The 19,209-nt window shown below is 45.2% G+C and overlaps 1 protein-coding gene across 2 annotated transcripts in view; it reads right to left on the reverse strand.

The window, feature by feature from the left end:
- Window positions 1–19,209, reverse strand: part of fndc1 (fibronectin type III domain containing 1) — a 297,076-nt gene that overhangs the window by 42,412 nt on the left and 235,455 nt on the right. For both annotated transcript variants that reach the window (XM_085981527.1, XM_085981526.1), the window contains 3 exons: window positions 13,166–13,277; window positions 6,667–6,746; window positions 4,456–4,485 (listed from right to left, as the gene is read on the reverse strand). In XM_085981527.1, the coding sequence (XP_085837653.1) occupies window positions 4,456–4,485; window positions 6,667–6,746; window positions 13,166–13,277 (222 nt within the window). The remainder of the gene's footprint in view (window positions 1–4,455; window positions 4,486–6,666; window positions 6,747–13,165; window positions 13,278–19,209) is intronic.

The following is a 19,209-nucleotide window of genomic DNA, read 5'->3' on the forward strand; positions in this document are numbered from 1 at the left end:
ACCTCCCAGAGATGTCGGGGAACATAGGGTCTGATGAAAGGGAGGAACTGAAAGAAATCAGTATTTGTAGGGAAATGGTGTTAGGGAAATTGATGGGATTGAGGGCCGATAAATCCCCAGGGCCTGATAATCTACATCCTAGGATACTTAAGGAAGTGGCCCTAGAAATAGTAGATGCATTGCTGATCATCTTCCAACATTCGATGGAATCTGGAACAGTACCCTTGGATTGGAGGGTAGCTAATGTTACCCCACTATTCAAAAAAGGTGGTAGAGAGAAAACAGGGAATTACAGACCAGTAAGCCTGACATCGGTAGTGGGGAAAATGCTAGAGCCCCAGAGCACTTGGAAAACAGTGACAGGATCGGACAAAGTCAACATGGATTTACAAAAGGTAAATCGTGCTTGACTAATCTACTGGAATTTTTTGAGGATGTAACTGGTAAAATAGATAAGGGAGAACCAGTGGATGTGGTGTATTTGGACTTTCAGAAGGCTTTCGATAAGGTCCCGCATAAGAGATTAGCGTGTAAAGTTAAGGCACATGGGATTGGGGGCGAGGTATTGACTTGGATAGAGAACTGGTTGGCAGACAGAAAGCAAAGAGTTGGAATAAACAGGTCTTTTTCCAAGTGGCATGCAGTGACTAGTGGGGTACCGCAGGGATCGGTCCTTGGACCCCAGCTATTCACAATATATATTAATGATCTAGACAAGGGAACTAGATGTAATATCTCCAAGTTTGCAGATGACACAAAGCTGGGTGGGCTTGTGTGCTGTGAGGAGGGTGCCGAGAAACTACAGGATGATTTGGACAGGTTGGGTGATTGGGCAGAAGCATGGCAGATGCAATATAACGTGGATAAATGTGAGGTTATCCACTTTGGTGTCAAAAACAGGAAGGCATATTATTATCTGAATGGCAATAGATTGGGAGAAGGAGAAATGCAACGAGACCTGGGTGGCCTTGTGCACCAGTCGCTGAAGGTACGCATGCAGGTGCAGCAGGCGGTTAAGAAGGCAAATGGTATGTTGGCCTTCGTAGCGAGAGGGTTTGAGTACAGGAACAAGGATGTCTTGCTGCAGTTCTACAGGGCCTTGGTAAGACCACATCTTGAGTATTGTGTGCAGTTTTGGTCGCCTTATCTGAGGAAGGATGTTCTTGCCATGGAGGGAGTTCAACGAATATTAACCAGGCTGATACCTGGGATGGCAGGAATGACGTACGAGGAGAGATTGGGTTGATTGGGCTTATACTTGCTGGAGTTTAGAAGAATGAGAGGGGATCTCATTGAAACTTATAAAATTCTGACAGGACTGGACAGACTAGATGCAGGAAGGATGTTCCCGATGGTCGGGGAGTCCAGAACCAGGGGTCACAGTCTAACGATAAGGGGTAAGCCATTTAGGACAGAAATGAGGAGGAATTTCTTCACCCAGAGAGTGGTGAACCTGTGGAATTCTCTACCACAGAAGGCAGTAGAGGCCAATTCATTAAATATATTCAAGAAGGAGGTGGATATATTTCTTAAGGCTAAAGGGATCAAGGGATATGGGGAGAAAGCAGGGACAGGGTACTGAATTTGGATGATCAGCCATGATCTCATTGAATGGTGGAGCAGGCTCGAGGGGCCGAATGGTCTACTCCTGCTCCTATCTTCTATGTTTCTATGTTCTGGTCGCCACACTTTAGGAAGAATGTGAAGGCCCTTGAGAAGGTGCAGAGGAGATTTACCAGAATGGTTCAGAGGATGGGGGCTCTTAGCTACAAGAATAGGTTGGAGAAGTTGGATTTGTTTTCATTAGAGCAAAGGAGGTTGAAAGGTGATTTGATAGAGGTGTACAAGGTTATGACAGGTTTGGATAGGCTAGACAGGGAAAGGCTGTTCCCACTAGTTGATGGTACAAGGACTAGGGGACACAGATTTAAGGTTTTGTGCAAGAGATACAGGGGGGATGTGAGGAAAAACCTTTTTACGCAGCGAGTAGTGATGACCTGGAATTCGCTGCCGACGGAAGTGGTGGAAGCGGAGACACTCAATGTTTTTAAGGGGAGACTGGATAGGCACTTGAGGGAAATAAACTTGCAGGGCTACGGGGTAGAGCGGGGGAATGGGACTGACTGGATTGCTCTACAGAGAGCTGGCACGGAATCGATGGGCCGAATGGCCTCCTTCTGTGCCGTTATGACTCGTGCCTTGTAGATGGTGGAAAAGCTTTGGGGAGTCAGGAGGTGAGGCACTCGCCGCAGAATACCGAGCCTCTGACCTGCTCTTGTTGCCACAATATTTATGTGGCTGGTCCAGTTAAGTTTCTGGTCAATGGTGACCTCCAGGATGTTGATGGTGGGGGATTTGGTGATGGTAATACCGTTGAATGTCAAGGGGAGGTAGTTAAACTCTCGCTTGTTGGAGATAGTCATTGCCTGGCACTTCTGTGGCACGAATGTTATCTGCCACTTATCAGCCCAAGCCTGAACGTCATCCAGGTCTTGTTGCATGCGGGCATGGATTGTTTCATTATCTGAGGAGTTGTGAATGGTGCTGAACACTGTGCAGTCATCAATGAACATCCCCATTTCTGACCTTATGTTGGAGGGATGGTCATTGATGAAGCAGCTGAAGATGTTTGGGCCTAGGATACTGCCCTGAGGAACTCCTGCAGTGTTGTCGTGGGGCTGTGTTGATTGACCTTCAACCACCACAACCATCTTCCTTTGTGCTAGGTATGACTCCAACCAGTGAAGCATTTTCAACCCATTTCCCATTGACTTCAGTTTTACGAGGGCTCCTTGATGCCACACTCGGTCAAAGGCTGCCTTGATGTCGAGGGCAGTCACTCTCACCTCACCTCTGGAATTCAGTTCCTTTGTCCAGAGGTACAGCAAAAGCTGTGGGCCCGACAACATCCTGGCTGTCGTACTGAAGACTTGTGCCCCAGAACTAGCCATGCCTCTAGCCACGCTGTTCCAGTACAGTTAAAAACACTGGCATCTACCCGACAAAGTGGAAAATAGCACAGGTATGTCCTGTCCACAAAAAGCAAGACAAATCTAATCCGGCCAATTACCGCCCCATCAGTCTACTCTCAATCATCAGCAAAGTGATGGAAGGTGTTGTCGACAGTGCTATCAAATGGCACTTACTCACCAATAACCTGCTCACCGATGCTCAGTTTGGGTTCTGCCAGGACCACTCAGCTCCCGACCTCATTACAGCCTTGGTCCAAGCATGAACAAAAGAGCTGAATTCCAGAGGTGAGGCGAGAGTGACTGCCATTGACATCAAGGCAGCATTTGACTGAGTGTGGCATCAAGGAGCCCTAGTAAAACTGAAGTCAATGGGAATCGGGGGGGGAGCTAATCACTGGCTGGAGTCATACCTAGCACAAAGGAAGATGCAGGAGGGCCATGTCCTAGGCCCAATCATCTTCAGCTGCTTCATCAATGACCTTCCCTACATCAGAAGGTCAGAAATGGGGAATGTTCGCTGATGATTGCAGTGTTCCGTTCCATTCGCACCTCCTCAGATAATGAAGCAATCCATGCCTGTTGCAGCAAGACCTGGATGACGTTCAGGCTTGGGCTGATAAGTGGCAATTAACATTCGCGCCACTCAACTGCCAGGCAATGACCATCTCCAACAAAGTCTAACCACCTCCCCATGACATTCAACGGTATTACCATTGCCGAATCCCCCACCATCAACATCCTGGGGTTCACCATTGATCAGAAACTTAACTGGACCAGCCACATAAATACTGCGGCTACAAGAGCAGGTCAGAGGCTAGGTACTTTGCAGTGAGTGTCTCACCTCCTGACTCTCCAAAGCCTTTCCACCATCTACAAACCACTAGTAAGGAGTGTGATGGAATACTGTGTACTTGCCTGGATGGGCACAGCTCCAACAACACTCAAAAAGCTCGACACCATCCAGGACAAAGCAACCCGCTTGATCGGCACCCCATCCACCACTGTAAACTTTCACTCCCTCCACCACCGGCGTACCGTGGCTGCAGTGTGCACCATCTACAAGATGCACTGCAGCAACTCACCAAGGCTTCTTCGGCAGCACCTACCGAACCTGCGACCTCTACCACCCAGAAGGTCAAGGGCGGTAGACACATGGGAACACCACCACCTCCAAGTTCCCCTCCAAGTCACATCCTGACGTGGAAGTATATCGCCGTTCCTTCATCATTGCTGGGTCAAAATCCTGGAACTCCCTACCTAACAGCACTGTGGGAGTACCCTCACCACAGGGACTACAGCAGTTCAAGAAGGCGGCTCACCACCACCTTCTCAAGAGCAATTAGGAATGGGCAATAAATGCTGGCCTTGCCAGTGATGCCCACATCCCGTGAATGAATAAATAAAATTTAAAAAAAAGCTCGTTACACAAACTCACAAAATGATCAATTAAATGTTACAAGTTGAAGTGTTTGGGGGCACTTACCAGGTGGTCTGATAATAATCTGCGGGTCATCTGTAAGAACAGAAGAACATTATCGTTCAAAAAACAGTGACTATTTGGCCTCATTAATGAAACAATTGTAAACCATCACATTAACAAGTAACTCATTCATTGCATGAAAAATCTACCACTACCTTCTTGACCAATCATTTAACCTGTCCATATCCCTTTGCAGCCTCTTTGCGTCCTCCTCACAGCTTACTTTCCTACCTCTCTTTGTATCGTCAACAAACTTGCATATATTACACTCGATCCCCTTATTGCAATCTTACCAGAGTAGTTTGACAGTAGACATCATTGGTTTAATTTATTTTATTTTTTTACAGGTGGCTACACATCTCATCAGGATGGAGGAGGTAAAATTCCTCCTCTTGAACTTTTCCAAACTTTTGATAAAATTATTGATAAGGGGAATTTCAACCCTTTAAGAGGTTACAAGGGGTTTTGATAGAGTAAATAGAGAGAAACTGTCTCCATTGGCAGGAGGGTAAGTAACCAAAGGACACAGTTTTAAGGTAATTGGCAAAAGAAGCAGAGGGGAGATGAAAAGAATGTTTTTTTTTTTTTTACAGAGCGAGTTATGAGCAGTTATGAAATGCATTCTCTGACAGGGTGGTGGAAGCAGATTCAATTGTAACTTTCAAAAGGGAATTGGATAAATACTTGAAAAGGAAACATTTGCAGAGCTATAGGGAAAGAGCAGGGAGTGGGACTAATTACATAGCTCTTTCAAGGAGCTGGCACAGGCAAAATGGGCCGACTGACCTCCTTGCGTGCTATGAGATTCTATGAAGTTACAACTGAAGTAAAGGAAGACATCAGGGTTGGAATTTTCCAACATTCATGGGTGCAGTAAACCACCTGCACGTACTCGGAGGTCTAGAGACCTGATTTTCCAAATGCGTTCTCTTATTATGGACAGGAAATTGTGAGCATCTCGTCGAGGATTTTCTGATATGCACTTTCAGGGGGCAAGGCCACACACCAGGATCGCACGTTTGGAAAATCAGCCAAATGCAAAGCTTGTAGGATAAAAAGCTGTAGAATTTGAAGAATGTAACGGGGAATTCAGCAATCCTGCCCTCGTAGTGGGCAGAGTGGCTTGGAGAATTAGCACTACAGCGCTCATCTCTGACCAATGCCTCCACCAAGTAAGGCACTGCGCTAGGATTCGGGATGGTTTTATTTACCCTAACATTACAATACTGTGACTGCTAAACAACATACAACATTATGAATTGCTCTTTATAAACACCAAAATTCATTATCTATTTTTAAATTTTGTTTTTGGGATGTGGGTGACACTGCATTGGCCACATTTATTGCCCATTCCTAGGTTACCTGAGAAGATGGCAGCCTCCTTTTTAATTGCCTGTACAATTGAGTAGCTTGTTAGCCACTAGAGCCTAGATTTTCCTGCTCCTGCCGGAAGTGGGTCAGGGTTGTTTTCTTGGGATGGGGTCAATTATATAAAGCAGGGTGGGCCCACAGAAGTATCGCTGCTCTGCAGAGGGCACTCACCACAGCTGGGGTGGTGTTACTGCAGTGAGACTCCTGCTACAGCACTGGAAACAGATGGCCCACTATAGGTGCAGCAAAGTTTAGTGCTGGATGGCTCAGAATGAGCCCTTCCGGCACCTAGCCAGCAGTTGCTGGGGAAAGGAGGTGTCCAAAATAAGGTTTTCCATTGTAACCGTCCCTTTACAGCCTCCCTTGGTACTGTTCTTGCTGTGGTACTGAGATGGAAAGGAAGGAATTCAGCCAGAGAATCACACCACACTACCTCTTTTAAATATGGGCGAGGTGGGCAGATGGTGGCCGGATGACATCTACGAAGGGGGGTCGGGGGAAGCAAAAGTATGGAGCCCAGTCTTAGGCGTAAGGGTTCAGTGGTAGACCTCCCCATCGCACCTTCCTTGGGGCACAGCTCCAGCAAGAAAATTCAGGCCAAGAGTCAACCACATAGTGTGGGACTGGAATCACCATAGGCCAAGACTGAGTAGGGTGGCAGGATCACTTCCCTAAACTACATTAGTGAACCATTTACGACAACCCAGCAGGTTTCATGGTCCTGTTATCCTGGTGCCAGTCATTAAATTACCAGAGATATTGCATGGTGGGATCTGAACACCTGACCCAAACTCTCAATCTTTGGGTTGTGAATCCGGTAACATCTTAAATGGCACACAATACCTGATTCTGTAACAAAAGACAAGGCTTCACTGATGGGGCCAAGACCATATGGATTCTTTGCTTGAATTTTAAAATAATATCTGAAAAATAGCAAATATCAGCAATTAATTATTTAGCTCACAAGGTTGGGTTACATAAGATACCAATCCGCTGTTTCAGTTAAAGCTGTTAGCACATTGCATAATATCCCTCCCAAATGGCTGTGATTTTAAATTCTAAATTTTCCAGTACGTGTTAGCGGCAGGTGAAGTTCTTCAAAGCCAGTACTCAGCAAATAGGCTAGTGTTTAATTAAAAACACAAAAGTCTCTCAGAACAAAATGCAATGTACATCTCCCCCTCCCCCAGCTTAAAGCAGCTGTAAGCAATTCCTCAGACTTAAAGCTCTCCTGCCTTGTTTTTAAATTGCTCCATGATCTTACTCCTTCCCTATCTCTGTAACTTCCTCAAGCCCACAACCCGCTCACCAAACTCTGTTTCTCTAACTCTGGTGTATTTTCCTCTTGCTTCACACCACCACTGCCAGCGGTGCTTTCAGCCACCTAGCCTTACACTCTGGAATTCCCTCCCTAAACCATTTATTGCTCCACCTCACTCTCCTACTTTAAGACCCTCCCTAAAGCCCACCTCTTTGACCAAGCTTTTGGTCACTCCCTCGAAACTCTCTTTTCCTTACACCTGCAAAGCACCTCAAGAGTTAAATACATGTTTAAGAATTCACACACCACCAGGTTATAGTCCAACAGCTTTATTTGCTTCACCTGACGAAGGAGCAACGCTCCGAAAGCTTGTGATTTCAAATAAAGCTGTTGGACTATAACCTGGTGTTGTGTGACTTCTTACATTTGTCCACCCCAGTCCAACACCGGCATCGCCACATCATAAATAGGTTATTATTGTTATAATAATTGACATATTAAAACTCCCAATATTTACTTTCTTCTCTTCCCTCCTGATGACACTGGCTGGAGTAAAGTCCCACAGGTGTCGGCAGTCCCTCAGTACCTCATCTAAGTGGCCACTTGTCCCGAGCTTTAGGCATTCAGTGCTGGACAGCATCACAACTGAATGCAATCCTGTTTTTACCAGCCATCCACTTTTCATCTGGGCTGGCAATGCAGCAATCAGGAACCTTGGCTAACACTGTACTCCCCTTAGCCGAGCGGCAAAGGAGGCCTCAGCCCCTAGACCTGGCCGAGAATAGCTAACTTGGCACATGCTGGTTACAGTACTCGGGGCCTGCAGTCTGAATGGCTTCCTGAACACTGGGTAGTGGCTTACCCACTGAACCAAGGGGGCGGCCTGCTGCATTTTCTATTAATTTCAGCAGAAAATGCGCTGCTTTCAGTTTCGACACTTGTATAGCTGCAAATAACGTTCTCTCATTACTTCTGTACAGAGAAAAAAAAGGAGCTCTGGATAAATCATTTAACAACAAGTAGCTGCATCCATGCTCTTCAAATAGAGACAAAATTAAATGTTAAAATAAGTATGTCCATCATTCGGAGTACAATATCTGAAATCTTTGTAGATGGCACAGTAGTAAAACATTCTTCACATAATTGCTAGGTTTGTTTATAAAAATAAAAAAAGTGTAGCTGAGCCACAGAGGCAAATGTTATTTCCTGATGTGTGGAGATAAGACCATCTTCTAACTGGCAATGCCCCTCACAGCAGTAATGACAAAAAACCAGCAACTGGCGAGTGTTGGAAAGGGATGGAATCTGAAACCTGGAAGCAGCCTCTTATCATCACTGATACAGCAGGTCCAAAACCGCAAGTTCCACCAGCAGTGATTCTGCTTTTAACAACCATCAGTAAGAATCTTTCCTGAATGTTTTCTTTAATTTTCCCTTGCTGTATCTTTTGCACTGTGCTGAAACTTTCAACGCTTTATTTTTCCAAATGAAGTCTGACTGCACTGGTACAATAAAGAACAACTCTGCAGCAACTGTTCTCTAACTTTACCATCAAATCCATTCCCTGGTCAATCAACAAACCTTCAGCATTGCGCTTGGCAAATAGTATGGCATAGCACGGGTAGCACATTTCAACACAATAATCAGCGGGCTTTTGATTTAAAAGGTAGTTTTTTTCTCAGGATAACCTTTCCAACTGTTATAATGATAATAACTTTCAAAACTACTTAAAAGCATGTTCATGTTACATGGCATTGTGCTGCTATACTGATCGCATCAATAAATCAATTCCAAGTGCTACAAAATGCAATGTGAATCACAAGCATCTTATTGCTGTACAGTGGCATTCAAACTGTTAATGTCTCCCTCAAATCCCTATCATAATACAAAAATTGTTTTCTGGCAAAGCAGCCTTTTGTTCTATTCCTAAAATTGTATTATTTAAAATTCTGAAGTAAGCAATCGACTCAAGAAGTCGTCTGGAACAGCCAAGACTGTTGCTATGCAACACGAGCACAACGTCAGGTCATGGATTTTATGAGAAATGATTGCAAATTCAGTTAGTCTTGATTTAATTATAAGGCTTTTATTTTAGCCTATTTATTTTAGCCTAAAGCCTTACGCAGTCAAGCTGTTAAAGTAATAAGCATTTCAAGAAATAATAATAACCCACGATGAGATGGTTAAATGGGAAATTACACAGTACCAACTTGTATTCGTTCCAATGTAATGCACCAGTTGACTTTGTTACAACTTTAGTCAATACTCCTTTGTGTGTTATAATTCACATCTTAAACTTTAAACTCTGAATTATCTTATTCTACAAGGGGGTTCGAGTTCCCAATAGTGTACCTGCACTAACACAAGTTGTGGTGGCTCAAAGATTCTCACTTGCCATAGGCAGTTAGTCAGTAACTGCTGCCAGAATTTAGCAGAGGAGGATTTGGCCAGTGTCAAGGCTCTCCCAGCAGTCAGAAGCGAGCAGCACTGAGGAGTTCCCCCTCACCAGGATCTGTTCAGGAGGAAAATGTGGATCTGGTGCAAGCATTTATTTGTAGTTGTGGAAAATCAAGTTCATACAATCGACTCATAAATTCTCAGAAATTGGGTGAGACATTACAGGAAGTAGCCGTGCCCTATAGCAGGTCAACTGACTGTTCCCCACCTAAGACAAAGAGGTTGACTCTTTATGCACCTTGATTTCTTGAAAATCCGAGGGTCCACTTTCTCGTAAACAATCCACCCAAGGTACATGATCATGCTCCTACGAAGGTGGCCTACCACCAATTCCTTTAAATCTACTGATCATAAACGTGACTCTTTGCCTTATATGCCTGTTTTCATAACATGTAAGGATAGGATCTGGGCCATGTGACCCCATTCATTGATGTATTGGGCCGACTGTGGTATTGTTTGGCTACAACAGTGGGCTGGCTCTGTTTTTGTGTTGGAACTACTGCAGTACCTGCTACACTGTTTTGATCCCCATGTTACTTTACGATGGACTATTCTTGAGATCAGGTGCTTTGAGCAGAGGGTATATTTTCCAATTGCGCACAACCAATGTGAAAATTCACCTGCCGAGAACACACATTAATTTTAATGGACGGGAAATCATGGTTGCACATGGAGGATTTCACAATATGTCCTCCCAAATGGTGAGTAACTGCACAGAGAGCACGCAACCAGGAAAGTTACCCTCACATTTCTTACTGATTGGCATTCAGTCTGAGAGAGAAGTAATGTGGGCAAAGCCAAGGTTTGCAAACCAGAACTTATTGTCTTTAAAGGAATGATGATTGAGTTTGTAAGGTAGCTTTGAACTTTGTCGTCTGAGCAGAAATTGCTTATGTGACCCATTGTTTTTGCTGATGATCTCTACACTGTTTCCAAACAGTTTCTTATTATCTAATGTGCTTTTGATGCTGCCAGGAAAGTCAAGATTCTGAGCCAGATTTTCCCAATTATGGCATATACGTCACTGGTAATTTATAGGTCAACCACTGGAACATCTCAAGCTAGAACTAGGACGAACATTCCAAGCCTGGGCTACTGGAGGGGGTTTCACTTCTGGTAACGAATATTGTAATATCCTGAGCTGCATCGGATTCCCGGCTAGGAGTTAGAAACTTTCCCCTCAAATGCAGGATCTTGCTGCTCAGAGACTGCATAGACCAGTTGGGCCAAATGGCCTGTAAAATTCTATGTAGGATAACTACTGGGATGAGGTCAATTGCTGCACCCTTTTTAAGTGATCTTGAAACCTTCTGTTGATTAATGTAGGCTAGCATATCAAAAATGTGACTCCATTAGACTCTATGAGCTCAAGCTTCAGGAATGTCTGTAGCAAGTCAGCTCTGTCAGATTCCAGTGAAGCAATAGAACATCTCCCAAGTATAACACAAATAATTTCTAATTTTAAGATTGTTCTGTATTATAGAAAAGTATCTCTGAAAAGTGTCAATAAAAGTAGGAACTGCCAGCAGCTCCCCTGATGGCCAGATAGCACAGTCCAGTGTGGCACGAAAGCAACACAGACCAAAAGGTCCCCAACATGCTATGATAGTGGGACACTGAAATGTATCTATGTTGGAGGGGGGCAGAATGGCCTTCAGAGAAGGGAAACTGCCATCCCTATCTGGTCTGGTCTACAAATAAGAACATAAGAAATAGGAGCAGGAGTAGGCCATTCGGCCCTTCGAGCCTGCTCCGCCATTCAATGAGATCATGGCTGATCTTCTGCCTCAACTCCATTCACCGGCCCTATCGCCATATCCCTTGATGCCCTTACTAGTCAGAAATCTATCGACTTCTGTTTTGAATATATCCAATGACTGAGCCTCCACAGCCCTCTGGGGCAGAGAAGTCCAAAGATTCACCACCCTCTGTGTGAAGAAATTTCTTTTCATCTCAGTCCTGAATGGCCTACCCTTTATCTTGAGGCTGTGGCCCCTGGTTCTAGACTCCCCAGCCAAGGGAAACATTCTCCCAGCATCCACCCTATCAAGCCCTGTAATAATTTTGTATGCTTCAGTGAGATCCATTCTCATACTTCTGAATTCAAGAGAATACAGGCCTAGTTTACTCAATCTCTTCTCATACGACAGTCCCGCCATCCCAGGAATCAATCTCATGAACCTTCATCGCACTCCCTCTATGGCAAGTATATCCTTCCTTAGGTAAGGAGACCAAAATTGTACACAGTAGTCCAGGTGTGGTCTCACCAAGGCCCTATATAATTGGAGTAAGACTTCTTTACTCCTGTACTCAAATCCTCTTGTAATGAAGGCCATCATACCATTTGCCTTCCTAATGGCTTGCTGCACCTGCACATTCACTTTCAGTGACTCATATACAAGGACACCCAGGTCCCTTTGAACATCTGCATTCCCCAATCTTTCACCATTTAGGAAATACTCTGCCTTTCTGTTTTTTCTACCAAAGTGGATAACTTCACTTTTATCCACATTATATGCCATCTGCCATGTTCTCGCCCACTCACTGAGCCTGTCGAGATCCCCTTGCATCCTCTTCACAACTGATACAGCCACCTAGCTTTGTATAATCAGCAAATTTGGAAATGTTACATTTAGTCCCCTCATCCAAATCATTGCTATAGATTGTGAATAGCTGGGACCCAAGCACCGATCCTTGCGATACCCCACTAGTCACAGCCTGTCATCCTGAAAAAGACTCATTTATCCCTACTCTTTGTTTTCTGTCTGTTAACCAATTCTCAATCCATGCCAGTATATTAGCCCCCAATTCCATGTGCCCTAATTTTGTTCACCAACCTCTTGTGTGGGACCTTATTGAAGGCCTTCTGAAAATCCAGATACACCACATCTACTGGTTCCCCTTTGTCTACTCCACTAGTTACATCCTCAAAGAACTCAAATAGGTTTGTCAAACAGGATTTCCCTTTCATAAATCCATGTTGACTCTGCTCAATCTTACTATTAGTTTCTAAGTGCCCAGTTATTGCATCCTTTATAATAGATTCTAGCATTTTCCCAACTACTGATGTGAGGCTAACAGGTCTGTAGTATCTACACAACACAATGCTCTCTTAAATGGCATAGCAAGCCACTCAGCTGTAGAACATCACTATGTTGAATATTGAGCAAAATATCAGCTAAACTTATTGGCCACAACCGAAGTATTGTATCAGGATATATATATTGCTGTTGCTTCATTGTTGCTGGTTTCAAAACCTGGAATTCCCTATCTAACACCAATGTGAGAGAATATTCACCACAAGACTGCAGTGGCTCAAGGCAGCAGCCCAGGCTGATGGACAAAAAAAGCAGCCTTGCCAGCATCGCCCACATCGGAGAACAAAATTTTACAAACAACTCCTGAGCATTGTGTGCATTTTAACCTAGAACAGCAGGATTGGGTGAGATTAAGTAGAGTTGGAGGAGGCTCGTGTGGCGCATAAACACCAGCATAGACCAGTTGGGCCGAATGGCCTGTAAAATTCTATGTAAGATAACTGCTGGGAGGGAGTCAAATGCACAAGTGAAAATTATCAAACTGCACAGAGGATTGTTTTTAGCTGCATGCTCCCTTCTAATATACCTTGTGTTTGGCTTCAGATTTTCAATAGGTAAGTGCGTGCGGACTGCTGCAGGCTTTGTAGACCATTTGTTCTGCAAGATGTCATCATAAGAAGCACTATAGACAAGGTAACCTGCAATTGAAATTAAAAGCAGAAGTAAATTCAAACAGAATTTTGTTACCTGCAGCCAAAACTCTCACTTTCCATTGGGGATAATTTTCAGATACCTCTGAACTAAAGGTCCCAATCTGAGTTGATTAAATTTATCTGGATTGGATTAGCCATGGATGTGTGAATTTTGGCTTAATTTAGAACATTCTGATTTGGAATTGCCTGTCTGTTCAAATAAACATGCACAGTGAGAGACTTTGCTCATTTTTAATAAGTGGGGAACACTTATGTTGTTATTAGTTAACCTGCATCTGGTTTGGGCACCTAGAAGTAACATGAATTAAATGACATCAAGGTAATACATTTTTTTAAAAATTGTGTGCCCAATTTACATGAGGTTCTGGTGTGTTCATGGTGGACTAATCCAATGGATTTATTTCTAAAAAAGTCTAATGGATCTATGTGTGTCTGTGGCATATACTGAACTGACAGTTCAGGAAAGGAGTTACCAAGCTGATTGTCCAATTTCCATTCCAATCCGATAAGTGTCAGTGTCTTGATTCATGATGACGAATAGAAATTTTAATTTTATTTATTTTAGTGAGTTATGTAATTTAGCTTGCACCCTTCTCTGAAGGTTGTCATGGAAACAACGCATTTTGACAAATCCTCTTGCATAAGAAGTTTTCTCTGTAGTTCTTATTACCCAATCAGGTCAAATCCAATAATTATTTAGCTTAAAAAAAAGTCCTTGAATTTGGTTTCCAACCAAGGAAGCATTTTGAAGGATGCAATTCTACTTCTGAAAATAGATGGTAGATCAACAGAGGCAACATAACACAAGGACAAAATGGATAATAAATAGTAAAAAAATATTCAATTTATATAATGCATTATCATGTCCTCAAAACATCTCAGAGCACATCACAACCACTGAATTAATTTTGAAATGCAGCCACTTATTAATTCAAACACAAAGTCAATTTCACACAGTAAGGTCACACAAACAGCAAGTGAAATGAATAAAGAGCTACTTCATTTTTTGGCGGTATTGGTTGAGGGAGAAATGTTGGCCAGGACACTAGAGCACTTTCTGCTTTTTTTTTTCCCCAATAGTGCCATGAATTTTTACAAATCCACCTGAACAAGCAGACAGTTCAACACCTCATCTGAAAGGCAGCACTGTAGTGTATGTACCTTTAAGAGAGAACTACTTTTACAGCTCCTGTATGCTGTAGTACCGGCAGTGACCACACCTGTATATAAACCCTGTGTAGGGTTCTGTACTGGTAGTCTTTAGACTACCCTCCTCCAGTAAACACCTGTTGATTGTTAATCTGCAGTCTCCGTCTATTTATTGAAGAACACCATACCTTAAGATTCACGGATTTAACAGTGGCGATGAGGTCGATTCAAATCTACCTGCAACTCTGCATTTCCTCCCAGAGATTCGCTCCTGGAGGACAGTGGAAGAAAGTCGAGGCCAGAAGCACGGGCGTCGACCACGAGCAACCGCCCAGTCATCCGGCAGAGAGTGAGCATCGCAGGGGAGGCTGTTGAGAGCTGGGCTTGGTTCTCCAGCCACGACGATCCAGCAACAGGCTGGCAACAGGTACAGCGCAGACCCTTCCCGGACAGCGGCGGTGGGAGCCGACCGACGGCACAGAAAAGGCCGAGCAGCGTCGACGGGGTAAGAGAGGGTAAGAGAGAGGGTAAAGCGCACAGGGCGCAGCCGGGGGTTGAAGACCGAGCGGTGTTGACGGAAAACAAAGAGAGAGGGTAAAGCACAGCCGGGGTTCAGGACCGAGCGGCGGCAACGAGAGAGGCGCACAGGAGAACGCGCAGAGTGCAGCCAGGGCTCAAGGACTGAGCAGCGTCCGCGGGGGAAGAAAGGAAGTGCGGGAGACGCCATTTGAGCCACGGAGAAGAATGGAGAGCGCGGGAGACGCCATTTTTGAAGCCGCAGCGGAGAAGAAGGGCGAGCGCGGGAAGAAAGGAAAGCGCGGGAGACGCCATTTTGAGCCAGCGGAGAAGAAGGGAGAGCGCGGGAGACTCCATTTTAGCCAGTCTAACCACACCCAGGGATGCCGAAGAGTGGCAGTGTCACAGCGTTCGACAATGAAGTCGAAGATTGGGCGACATATGTGGAACGCATTGAGGTGTACTGCAAGGCGAATGAAGTGCCTGATGCCAGGAAAGCACTGGTTTTGTTGAATTCCATGGGTGCAAAAACGTATGGCTTACTTTAAAACCTAGTAACCCCAGAGAAGCCAGTGGATACGGATTTCGAAAGCATAGTGGAAATCCTACAGGACCACTTAAACCCCACACCGCTGCTGATAGCAGAAAGATTTAAGTTCCACAAAAGGAACCAGCATAAAGACGAAAGTAATGCTGAGTATTTAACGGAACTGCGCAAGCTATCGAAACACTGCCAGTTTGGAATGGGACTAGCAGATGCGTTAAGGGACAAATTTGTGTGTGGGCTTCAAAGTGAAGGAACCCAGAAACGGCTTCTATCAGAAAAGGATCTTACGCTGGACAAGGCTTTCAGCATGGCAGTATCACACGAAGCAGCCACACGGGGCGCTGCAGAGACACAACGGAGACTGCAAGAATATGGCACCAATGAAATGTCATATGGAGCAGGGAAGTGTTATCGCTGCGGCAGAACAACACACGACCAGAAGGATTGTTGGTTCAAGGACCAAGTGTGCAGACAGTGTGGAAAAGCAGGACACATAGCAAGGATCTGCAGGTCGGGGAAGAAAACCAGCAGCAAGAAATCTCCACAGGAGAAGTACAAAAAGGTACATAAGGTGATGGACAGTAGTTCAGACGAAAAGAAAAGTGATACAGACTCTGGAAGCAAGGAGCTGGGTTGTCTGAAACTACATAATGTAATCAAAATGGAGGATCACCAAACTCTCTGGGTCACGCTCAAGATAGATGGTGTCCAAGTGAAAATGGAATTGGACACAGGATCAGCCCTAACAGTCATAAACCGAAGGGACTACAAGCAGCTATTCTCACATATACCCTTGAGAGATACAGAGATTGTCTTGAAGACGTATACGGGGCAAAAAGTCTACCCCAAAGGAAAAATAAGGGTGAACGTGATATAAGACGGCCAGGAAACACCAAAAATGGACCTATATGTATTGCCAGATGGAGGACCACCACTACTAGGTCGTGAATGGATCCGGAAGATACAGTTAGATTGGCATTCCATACGGGCACTGACAGTAGAGGCCAAAAAGGATGACGACGTCACACCTGGACGACTGTCAAAAATGCTAAATGACGCACAAGAAGTGTTCCAGGAGGGACTCGGAACACTAAAAGGCATAACAGCGATGATTAAAATAGAGGAAAATGCAAGCCCAAAGTTTTTTAAGGCCAGACCGGTGCCTTATGCGATCCGCCCAGCCGTCGAAGCAGAGCTGGAAGGTTTGGAACGTTCAGGAGTACTGTCCAAAGTGGACTGGAGTGAGTGGGCTACACCCATCGTTCCTGTAATGAAGAGGTCGTTGAATAATATGCCCGGGGAACCAAAGAAGGTTCGCATCTGTGGGGACGTTAAGGTGACAGTGAACCCAGTCCTTCACACGGTACAATATCCGCTTCCGCGGACTGAAGAAATTTTCGCCTCGCTATCTGGAGGAAAACGCTTCACTAAGATTGATCTGGCCCAGGCGTACCTGCAAATGGAGGTAGAAGAAGCCTCGAAACAATACCTCACGATCAACACTCACAAAGGTCTCTATCAATACAACCGGCTGGTGTTCGGGGTAGCATCAGCTCCGGCTATTTGGCAAAGGGCAATGGATCAAGTCCTGCAAGGGATTCCAGGGACACAGTGTTATTTGGACGACATCCTGGTCACGGGCAAACATGACAGTGATCACCTCGCCAACCTGGAGCAGGTGCTCACTAGATTGAAGGAATATGGGCTACGAGCTAATCGCCACAAATGCGAGTTTTTCCAGAAGCAGATCTCGTATTGTGGCCACGTTATTGATGAAGAGGGGTTACATAAGTCCCCTGAAAAGATTGAGGCAGTAGTAAAGGCTCCAGCACCGGAAAATGTGTCACAACTGAGTTCGTTCCTCGGGCTGGTGAACTACTACCATAAGTTTTTACCAAATTTGTCTACAGTATTACACCCACTGAACACCCTACTGCAAACGGGGGTACCATGGAAGTGGAATGACGAATGTAAACGAGCTTTCCAGAAGTGCAAAGAATTGATCACATCAAAAGAGGTGTTGGCTCATTTCAACCCAGCACTACCAATTCGGTTGGCGTGTGATGCATCACCCTATGGTATTGGAGCGGTGCTGTCGCACAAATTCCCAGACGGGTTGGAGAGGCCGCTAGCCTTTGCGTCTCGGTCACTAACCTCAGCCGAGCGCAGCTATGCCCAGATTGACAGGGAGGCCCTCAGCCTAGTATGGGGAGTGAAAATGTTCAACCACTATCTGCACGGGCAGAAGTTCACCTTGCTGACTGACCACCAACCACTTGTCTCCATCTTTAATCCAAAGAAGGGCGTTCCGGTGATGACTGCGCAACGGCTACAAAGATGGTCCCTTTTTCTAGGGGCGAACCAATATGAAATATAGAGTATAAGGGCACGAAACAGCATGGAAACGCTGATGGGCTATCACGCCTGCCACTGCCTACTGTGGAGGAAGTGCCAGCAGTGGACCCTGTCGAAATATTTTATTCAACCATAATTGAACGCTTGCCAGTAACTAACGCGGATATAGAGAAGGAGACGCGAAATGATCCGACACTGTCTCGGGTATATGATTTGACAGTGAGGGGATGGCCAACACATGGCGACTCACTGTTGCCAGCATTCTCATCCAGAAGAGAACAGCTGTCAGTATGCCAGGGGACAGTGATGTGTGGATCCCGAGTGGTAATTCCACCCAAATTAAGGGAGAGAGTGCTCAATGAGCTTCACGAAGGCCATCTGGGAGGGGTGAAAATGAAAAGCCTTGCTAGGGCTTATGTGTGGTGGCCGGGGATCGATCAACAAATCGAGGACCTAACAAAGAGCTGCTCAGGATGCCAGAAGGTCCAAAATGCACCACCACATGCCCCTCTACACCCATGGGAGTGGCCCTCCTCTCCATGGCAACGGGTGCATATTGATTTTGCTGGTCCATTCATGGACTTAATGTTCTTAATAGCAGTGGATGCGCACTCGAAATGGCCTGAGGTGATCAAAATGTCCTCCACCACTACGGAGAAAAGGATTGCAGTCCTACGGACCGTATTTCCCAGGAACGGCTTGCCAGAGCAGATTTGCTCTGATAATGGACCACAGTTTGTGTCCGAAGAGTTTCGGAAATTTATGAGAAGGAATGGGGTACGGCATTACACATCCGCCCCGTATCATCCAGCCACAAATGGATTGGCTGAGAGGTTCGTACAAACCTTTAAAAAGGCAGTAAGGGCCATGTGCGATGACGACATTCCAGTGCAGCATAAGGTGGACAATTTCCTGTTAGCCTACAGAAATGCAACACATGCAGTTACCAACCAGACCCCGGCCATGATGTTCTTTAACCGAAGGTTGAGATCTCGTCTGGATTTGCTCAGACCAAATGTGCGAAGAAATGTTGAGAATAAACAATTCCAGCACATCAATGAGAAGCCGACAAGGAGCTTCAATGTAGGACAACCAGTCTTGGCCCGCGACTACCGAACAGAGAAATGGCAACCAGGGACGATATGCACACGGCAGGGGCCACTAATGTACACAGCGGATGTTGGGGAAAACATTGAGAGATGCCATGTGGACCAGATCCTAGCGTCACAGGAACGAGTCAACCCCATGTCTTGCGTACCTGGTGATGAACCTGACATACCGGTAGCATCTACCCCAGAAACAGTAGCATCGGAAGCTGATGAACTAACAGACGACAGGGGGCCAGAATCG

This window comes from Somniosus microcephalus, chromosome 3 (genome assembly GCF_052327205.1).
Source record: "Somniosus microcephalus isolate GS21.2 chromosome 3, FLI_Smic_1.0, whole genome shotgun sequence".
In the NCBI taxonomy this organism is placed as follows: Eukaryota; Metazoa; Chordata; class Chondrichthyes; order Squaliformes; family Somniosidae; genus Somniosus; species Somniosus microcephalus.